Source organism: Petromyzon marinus, unplaced genomic scaffold (assembly GCF_048934315.1).
Source record: "Petromyzon marinus isolate PM22_M1 ecotype Great Lakes invasive population unplaced genomic scaffold, UKy_Petmar_22M1.pri1.0 PM_G_Scaffold_19, whole genome shotgun sequence".
Lineage (NCBI taxonomy): Eukaryota > Metazoa > Chordata > Hyperoartia > Petromyzontiformes > Petromyzontidae > Petromyzon > Petromyzon marinus.
Window position 1 is genome coordinate 457,219 of NW_027422750.1, and position 9,639 is coordinate 466,857.

Sequence of the window (9,639 nt, forward strand, 5' to 3'; positions counted from 1 at the left end):
TTTATTTAATTATTTAAATCTTTCGTGACTGCGGCGATTCATATTCTTTGTTCTTTCGGTAAAGTCACCACGTAGAAGGGAAACAATAAAATAATAAAAAAATATATAAAACAATAAAATTCTTACGACGTTTCGACCGCAACACAAGCAATCATCGTCAGGTGTGAAAACCACAGCAAGAACATTTAACTCGTAATCTCGTAGTCACTTACGTGTTAATATCGCCTGATGATGTCACTTACATGTTAATATCGCCTGATGATGTCACTTCCCTCTTAATGTCGCCTAATGATGTCACTTCCCTCTTAATGTTGACTGATGATGTCACTTCCCTCTTAATGTCGCCTGATGATGTCACTTACCTCTTAATGTCGCCTAATGATGTCACTTCCCTGTTAATATCGCCTGATGATGTCACTTCCCTCTTAATATCGCCTGATGATGTCACTTCCCTCTTAATGTCGCCTGATGATGTCACTTCCCTCTTATTGATGCCTATTGATGTCACTTCCCCCCTCTCAATGTCACCTGATGATGTCACTTCCGTCTAAATATCGCCTGATGTCACTTCCTTCTTAATGTCGCCTGATGATGTCACTTCCTGCTTAATGTCACCTCATGATGTCACTTCCCTCTTAATGTCACCTGATGATGTCACTTCCCTCGCATTCGAAGCAAACATGTCCAGGGCCCCGAGCCCCCCACCTCCGTCTGAAATGTCCAATGCGCCCATCGCAGAAAGCTGGTGCTACACACAGGTACCTGTTCCCCTGTGGCCAATCACATTCAACGGGTCTCCGTCTTGTGCCGGTCAAAGTATGCGCATGGCTAATGCATTTAACTTTTACACGTTTTTTGTTCATCGCAAAGCCATCCAAAATGGTTTCATAATTATGTGTAAGTGCAATTATGGATTATCATTGTACAGGCTATTTTTGTACATCAGATTGCAAAGTTCATAGAATTGCACTAACAACATTATACTAGATAATTGTCTCTGATTTTGACTGGTAGTGTATTTTTACAAAAGGGGCAGCAGTTTTTATCAAATAAAAAAAATAAAAAGGCCTTTTATTGCACACTCTAATCTATGACATGTTGAGACTTGTTGTGTTAACGCTGTGCAGTAATGAACATGCAAGGTAATCCCAGAACACTAATAAGACCCTTTCATGTACAGTAATGTTTTTTTCCTTATAGGCAGTTTGTGTTTTTGAGCACAATATTCAGATGTGTGGGTGAAATACTTGAGGGTTTGTCAATGGTCATGTATTTATGGTAATGAATGAGCTTTATAGCTGTTATGTGCTCGTGTATTTCAGGTTAAGGTTGTAAAGTTCTCTTATATGTGGACCATCAACAATTTCAGCTTCTGTCGTGAAGAAATGGGCCAAGTTCTCAAGAGTTCTACATTTTCAGCAGGCACCAATGATACATTGAAATGGTACAGTAAATTCTGGCTATTTTATGACATTAAAAAATCACAATGCTCACGGAGGTGCTTTACTAGAACAATTTTGCATAGTGCATGTTTTAGTTCATACTATATTGTTTTAGCAATGTAGTCTGCGCGTACATACACACCTAATATGTCTTGTTTATATGTTCAATCAGGTGCCTACGCATACACCCCAAGGGTCTTGACGAAGAGAGTAAAGATTACCTATCGTTGTACTTGTTATTGGTCAGCTGTCCCAAGAGTGAAGTCTACGCCAAGTTCAAGGTTTCTATTCTTAATGCCAAGGGAGAGGAAACCAAGGCTATGGGTGAAACTACTTGTATTTAAGTATCAATTCACGTCATATGTGTATTTGGTAACAGGATTATATCATAATCAGCCATTATTTATCGACTGCTTGAAACATTGTATAAACCTTCCGAACACCATCCCTCATCCTTCACATGAGCTGATCTAATATCTCCTTGTCTACGTTTGACATCGTCTTGGGCATGTACTCTACTTTTCTTCCTATTCGACCACTAGTCTCATCCATCAACCATCCCATTTAGCGATGTGTCCTGTCCAAGCCCAATCTATATTTACAACAGTCAATATGTTGTCTCTAATTTGCCGTTTTGATTTGACCAACGTGTTCCTCTTTCAGTTTCTCACTGTAATTCTCAACATACTTCTCTCCACGCTTTGCGTACTTTTTGGTTTTGTTCCATTTGTCAGTGTTTCTATTTGTAATCAGTGTTTCATAGTAGGTAATATGCACTAGATTGGAATCTTTCATCCTGTAGCACATTGCAACTTTTCATTATCAAATTCATATTCCAAAAGTGCTCTTGATCCTGTTCCACCTTCAGAAGTTGCCATTATGCATATTTTTAGTGTTTTCCATGATATTGACCCTCCAATAATTATTTTATTTTGCTTAGTGTACCTGGACATTGTCATTCACGGACATTTCTTTTCCTAGTTTTACAATCTTCACCATGTGTTATTCCATTGTAATTTATCAAGTGACGGCTTTATTTTTTTCTGCTTGCACTCACTGTTTATTACAACTTCATTATTTTTGTTTGTATTCTCATCCATTTTTGTATTCATTTCTGGTGGTTTTACAAAGGTTGGCATTTTCATCCCATTTCACACTTCTCTTTTACCTTGCTTTAGTGGTTCATATTGTTTGTTTTATAATTGCCTTATTACTTTCAGGATACTCTTTCAATGCGCGATAACTATTTTAAGTGATGACATACATACATTTACTGTGCTTTGCTAAGGCTATTAACATGTTTCTGAGAGTCTAAAGCTATCTTTTTGTTTTAAACTTTCATGTTTTTTTCTTATTATTTGCTTTGGTGTTGTCTTTGGTAATGTTAACATGTAACTCACGTCACACAACCATGTTTACAAAGACAAGCATTATTAATACACAAACACATTCAACTAATCCATATGAACTATATCTTCATACACTTAAATCCAGGTCTGATTTTCATCTACCTTGAAGTTAAAAGCTAAACTGAACTATTTTTATTTTACCAGGCAAGGCCCACTGAGCTACAGTGTGGGAAAAAAGTATTTGATGCCCTGCTGATTTTGTACGTTTGCCCACTAACAAAGAAATGATCAGTCTATAATTTTAATGGTAGGTTTATTTCAACAGTGAGAGACAGAATAACAACAACAAAATCCAGAAAAACGCATGTCAAAAATTGTATAAATTGATTGGCATTTTAATGAGGGAAATAAGTATTTGACTCCCTCTCAATCAGAAAGATTTCTGGCTCCCAGGTATCGTTTATACAGGTAACGAGCTGAGATTAGGAGCACACTCTTAAAGGGAGTGCTCCTAATCTCAGCTTACCTGTATAACAGACACCTTTCCACAGAAGCAATCAATCAGATTCCAAACTCTCCACCATGGCCAAGACCAAAGAGCTCTCCAAGGATGTCAGGGACAAGATTGTAGACCTACACAAGGCTGGAATGGGCTACAAGACCATTGCCAAGCAGCTTGGTGAGAAGGTGACAACAGTTGGTGCGATTATTCGCAAATGGAAGAAACACAAAAGAACTGTCAATCTCCCTCGGTCTGGGGCCCCATGCAAGATCTCACCTCGTGGGGTTGCAATGATCATGAGAACGGTGAGGAATCAGCACAGAACTACACGGGAGGATCTTGTCAATGATCTCAAGGCAGCTGGGACCATAGTCACCAAGAAAACAATTGGTAACACACTACGCCGTGAAGGACTGAAATCCTGCAGCGCCCGCAAGGTCCCCCTGCAAAACAAAGTACATATACATGCCTGTCTGAAGCTTGCCAATGAACATCTGAGTGATTCAGAGGACAACTGGGTGAAAGTGTTGTGGTCAGATGAGACCAAAATGGACCTCTTTGGCATCAACTCAACTCGCCGTGTTTGGAGGAGGAGGAGGAATGCTGCCTATGACCCCAAGAACACCATCCCCACTGTCAAACATGGAGGTGTAAACATTATGCTTTGGGGGTGTTTTTCTGCTAAGGGGACGGGACAACTTCACCGCATCAAAGGGAAAATGGACGGGGCCATGTACCGTCAAATCTTGGGTGAGAACCTCCTTCCCTCAGCCAGGGCATTGAAAATGGGTCCTGTATGGGTATTCCAGCATGACAATAACCCAAAACACATGGCCAAGGCAACAAAGGAGTGGCTCAAGAAGAAGCACATTAAGGTCCTGGGGTGGCCTAGCCAGTCTCCAGACCTTAATCCCATAGGAAATCTGGAGGGAGCTGAAAGTTCGAGTTGCCAAACGTCAGCCTCGAAATCTTAATGACTTGGAGAAGATCTGCAAAGAGGAGTGGGACAAAATCCCTCCTGAGATGTGTGCAAACCAGGTGGCCAACTACAAGAAACGTCTGACCTCTGTGATTGCCAACAAGGGTTTTGCCACCAAGTACTAGGTCATGTTTTGCAGAGGGGTCAAATACTTATTTCCCTCATTAAAATGCAAATCAATTTATAACATTTTTGACATGCGTTTTTCTGAATTTTGTTGTTTTTCTGTCTCTCGCTGTTCAAATAAACCTACCATTAAAATGATAGACTGATCATTTCTTTGTCAGTGGGCAAACGTACAAAATCAGCAGGGAATCAAATACTTTTTTCCCTCACTGTACATAGCTCTTTTTCAGAAGTGCCCCGGCCACAAACGATAGCTTAACGAGATGGCTTATTGTGTGGAAATGTATAGCAGCCAAATACTCTGGATTTTTATAAATATGGAGGGAAAAACCGGAAGACATGGATAAAAATACATGCAACCACAAGGAGAACATGCTGATTCCAAATATACAGGCATCAGGGTTGAGATCGAACCCATGACCTATATACCAGGCGAGGTAGTTGACTGCCACCGTGGCGCAGGGCTTTAGAATACATTGCTGTCTTTACACTTTGAAAATAGAATTAAGTTTTTTTTTCCCATTACATGAAATTACCACAGTTTATTGTAAGAACTGGTGAGTATTGTTTGAAATCTTTTTTTACAGAGAGCCCGCGAGCATACCGCTTTTTCCAAGGAAAAGACTGGGGATTTAAAAAATTCATTCGAAGAAATTTTTTGCTTGATGAATCTAATAGCTTGCTTCCAGATAACAAACTGACACTATTTGGTGAAGTAAGTATGACATGCTGCAGCTAATGTGTAATTTTCTATTTTAGTCATTACAATTGCACAGTTGGAGTCAATATTCTACTTAATTGAAGATTGTAATAATTACTTTCCCTGTTCCATACAAGGAAATTGTTAACATGAGTTTTACAAGCACGTTTTTCCTCCACTGGTGCTAGAGTTAACATAGCACAACAATTAAATAATCAAGCGTATTTTTTTTAGATTTTCTCCCTCTGGATAGTGTTTATATTTAAACCTTGACATTTTTATAAACTAGAATGTCAGGTATTACATAAAGTGTTTTGTTTAAATGTCGCCACATGAATTCCTTTTCCTATTCTCGGACATCAGCCAGTTTGATGTAAATGTTTCTTGTCCTTAGGGGGGTCCTTTTAATCAGCCAGATTTATATTTTTTATCTTTAAAATACTTTACAAAATACAAGCATTTTTGATAATGAAAGGAAGCACATCAAGAAGGGCTGTTCACTTCCTCTGTTGTTGTGCAGAACCCATAATTAGGGGCCTCACTACCTGTTTAAACTGTTTATACAGTGTAAAATAACTTGACAAAAATATAGAATGAAAATTGATTAATATGAAAAACATTTCACGGACCTCTATTTTGGCATTATTCACAACACTTGTTCTGATATAGGATGTCTGTGCAGATTTGCTTGCTTGATTGAACCAAAGCCTACATCTTCATGCAAAATGTGTAGTTAAGTGAGGATTTGTAAAAAAAAATCATCAAATGCCTTCTCAAAGCTGGTTGATGTCTATGCAGGTTAGTGTGGTGCAGGATTCCGTGAACATTTCTGGTCAATCCAGCATGAGTACATTGATAGTGCCAGATTGCCGGCTGGCAGTTGACTTCGGGGAGATCTGGGACAATTCCCGCTTCACTGACTGCCTGCTTCGTGTTGGTGGCCAGGAGTTTAAAGCACACAAGGCCGTATTGGCAGGTCTGTGCCACAACAAGCAACACATGCGTCGTTTAGTGTACAATAGAACCATATAATTAATGATACTGTAATTAGTTTGGGGTAATCAACTACAGCCATTTCCTGTTTTACACTGAATTTTATTAACTTACACTGGCAAATGCTTACGTCAATTTGTAATGCTTTTTGTTAAAGGATACATCAGTAAATATGTGTAATGAATTCAACTGAGTCACAGACGCACTTCTTCAACCGACACACGGGGTACTACCCCGTAACACATGAACAACCTATGGTGGTGGACCACCAGGCTATCTACACTAATTACACGGGAATTAGCTACGACGGACCGGACCCTGGCCGGGGTCTGGGTCCACGTGTTGGTGACTCTTGTAGGACGTAGATTCTTCAGGATGAACAACAGCAGCCGGTCCCTCTCAGGGACCCGGCTTTTATCCTCTGTGGCGGGGGTGGCTCCGCCCTTGGCCACGACCACCTTCTGGAATCCTCTAGCGGGTTCCCGGCCCTGACACGTGACCACCCCTAGCCCCCACCTGGGGGCCCTGTGTACACTTTACCGGTCACGTGTCCTTCGTGGTCAAGTGCCATGGCCCTTGGTAACCCCATTCCCATGGCCAGCACTCTCACACCCTATCCTGTAGGGGTCGGCACCCCACGCAGAGCGTGGTGCCACTCAGCACTGTCAGACAGCGCTCACCATGCCCCTCTCGGGCCGGTACTGCACCCACATCCACGTGGTGCCCGCGATGTTAATACATCGCACGCCGTGCCTCTCTATAGCCGGCATTACACAGTGACATTCGCGATGTCACTACATATATAAATGTAATATTGTATTGTGTGAGAGATGAACATATTTAATTAGCCTGTTGCTAAAGTTTTTATTCCGTTTTTATTTACTTCACTATATCGTTGTTGTGCAGGAATTCATTTTTCACAATGCAGTTATGGTGTAGGTTTTGAGCCTCTAATTTGGACATTTATTTGCGTCCATGTTTGACAAATCTGTAATGGATATGCCATATGAAATAAAATATGGATCTGGATTTTACCTCTTTTGTATCTAGATTATTTGATCTCTAGATATAACATCTAAATGTGTCTGTACCACATTCTGGTGTTTTTCCAATTCACTGTACAGTAAAACCTTGAATTGCGAGTAACTTGGTCTGCAAGTGTTTTGCAAGACGAGCAAATTTTTTTAATAAATATTAATTTGATAAACGAGTGAGGTTTTGCAATACGAGTAGTACGTATACGCTTTGTCTGCCGAGCGTCACGTGATCACAACTGATATACGAGTGCTTTGATATACGAGTGCTTTGGATTACAAACACGTTTCCGGAACAAATTATTCTCGCAATCCAAGGTTTTACTCTATTTGTTAACAGTTGCTTTACCTTTTTCAGGTCGGTCACTTGTTTTTAATGCTATGTTTGAACATGAAATGGAAGAGAGCAAAAAGGTATCTTTAAATGCAATCTTAATACAGCACATTAATACTGTGATCATACATTTCCAAGGTGCATTTGTCACAATGGATCGGTTGATAAGTATCTCTTGAGAGTGCTGTCAAATGTTGAACTATTACCCTAGTAACTCTTTTGGCGCATTGCACGTTTATTATCAAAAAGTATTCATTCCGAGGGAATGTTAGATTGTATTTTATAGCTATTTTTTATACAACATTTCACAGAAGGCCATTGCATGTGTGTCAAGAATGGATTTATTACGCGCAATAAATAGTCATCGGCAAGTTGAATACAACTTGAATGGAGCCACTTTACATGTGTTGTGTAGATATAAAGGATGTTTATTTAATTTAATGCTATATTTTCGTCTCCCAATATATGCCGAAGTTAATTTGAATATATTGTGTTGCTACCTTGCAGAATCGAGTGGAGATTAATGATATGGAGCCTGACGTGTTCAAGGAAATGATGAGTTTTGTCTATACGGGAAGGGCTCCAAACCTGGAGAAGATGGCTGATGAGCTGCTGGCCGCTGCTGACAAGGTTACACGCTTAAAATATTAACATGAGATCGCACCACCTTGTGATGTATCGGTATGCAGTTGTAGGTCGCAAGTGAAATTAAAACAGCATTTAGGTCTTTTCTAAAGCCCGTGTCACAAATAATATGAATAGCAAATGTATATGATGTAGACGTTCACATTAGTGCTTTCAGGTTTTGGAATTGATGTCCTGGGAGATGATTGAATTTTCAACAAAAAATATAAATTGTCATGCAATTTCACAATTGAATTGAATGTCAAACTGGTATTAGTCCATGCTAGAGGCTAGTACGTGTGCATTGAAGTGCATTCACATGCAGCATTTTTATCCTAAGTGCAACCATTTGGCTGTGTGTTCTTGTATTGAGGGTTTTTTGTTAATCACATTAACAATTGATACAATTAGTAATAAAATAAAGGGAAGTGTTTTAAAAGATTGTTTGATATGGCATGGCTGTATAGAAATAAATTGGAACAAATATACTTTTATTAAGGAAACGGATATCCTGCTGTTCCTGAAGATCTGCCAGATAATCAGTTAAGAGTCATTACTCTCCCTTCTGGAACATCATATTCAATAGTTCCTAAAGCGATTGTAATGAAATAAGAATACAAATCGTATAAAGTCACATGTTCAAGCTTTGTTCATTAAAGTTTAATATTATGCTAGAGTTGAAATATGGTGGCTTGCAGTTGCATTGTTTATCAGCTTAACAACCAAACTCTTTAAGCTCTTGGAAAACAACATCTCACCTCCTTTGTAATTTGCATGACTTTGTAACCAATATAATAAAGTTTAGGACAAGGACCCCTAATTATAGTAGAGATCAATAAATACATGACTTAAAACATAAATATGCTGAAAGGTTGATGCCATGTTTTAAGAAAATTCTCAAACATTTGACTGCTATATACTGCGTTTATAAAGTAGTTCATGGGGTGAGGGAATGTTATACAAGCGAAATAGGTAGAGAAAATAGTGTTCTTAATACTGAAATTGCACTTTGTTTTTACTTTTCTCAAGTATGCATTAGAGAGGTTGAAGGTGATGTGCGAGGAGGCACTATGCACAAACTTGTCGGTGGAAAATGTTGTAGAGACTTTGATCTTCGCCGATTTGCACAGTGCAGAGCAGTTGAAGGCCCGGGCCATTGACTTCATAATAAACAGGCAAGTCTAGTGAGAGTGTGACTGTCACTGAGCTGCGTAACATTGATGATGTTACCTGGCAATTTGCATTACAGTCCCTTTTAATGGAGACTAACCGTTTGCCCCAATCCTTATAGACACTGCTTATTAGGAGCTCGCTTAACCCTGACTTGTACTTGCAGTCATGCGATGGACGTAATGGAGACGGCGGGCTGGAAGTCCATGGTTCTGTCTCGCCCTCACCTGGTTGCGGATGCTTTCCGTGCCTTGGCCACGGCCCAGTCTCCACAGCTGGGACCTCCATGCAAGCGTCTCAAACAGACTTAACGGTGGCAGGCAAAGAACATCTATGACCAGGAAATCTTTGGCTGCACGGTGCGGTTATTTACCTGTGGCCTCCAT

The 9,639-nt window shown here is 39.8% G+C and overlaps 1 protein-coding gene across 2 annotated transcripts; it reads left to right on the top strand.

The window, feature by feature from the left end:
* Window positions 1-648: 648 nt before the first annotated feature.
* On the top strand, window positions 649-9,409 carry LOC142912088 (speckle-type POZ protein-like). 2 transcript variants are annotated; one of them, XM_076060386.1, is made up of 8 exons: window positions 649-758; window positions 1,323-1,444; window positions 1,615-1,766; window positions 4,986-5,113; window positions 5,897-6,074; window positions 7,484-7,539; window positions 7,967-8,089; window positions 9,113-9,409. In XM_076060386.1, the coding sequence occupies exons 1-8, from the start codon at window positions 681-683 to the stop codon at window positions 9,266-9,268; spliced, it is 993 nt and encodes a 330-aa protein (XP_075916501.1). In that variant the 5' UTR covers window positions 649-680; the 3' UTR covers window positions 9,269-9,409. The 2 variants fall into 2 exon arrangements, with proteins under 2 accessions (XP_075916501.1, XP_075916502.1); XM_076060387.1 differs by lacking the exon at window positions 649-758 and adding an exon at window positions 810-897 and having other exon boundaries at window positions 9,113-9,408.
* Window positions 9,410-9,639: the final 230 nt, after the last annotated feature.

Excerpts from the sequence above, each read along its gene's own strand:
- LOC142912088 (XM_076060386.1), top strand. The coding sequence starts at position 681 with ATGTCCAGGGCCCCGAGCCCCCCACCTCCGTCTGAAATGTCCAATGCG. Across the intron at positions 5,114-5,896 it reads AACTGACACTATTTGGTGAA|GTTAGTGTGGTGCAGGATTC; the intron begins GTAAGTATGACA and ends ATGTCTATGCAG. Across the intron at positions 7,540-7,966 it reads AAATGGAAGAGAGCAAAAAG|AATCGAGTGGAGATTAATGA; the intron begins GTATCTTTAAAT and ends GCTACCTTGCAG.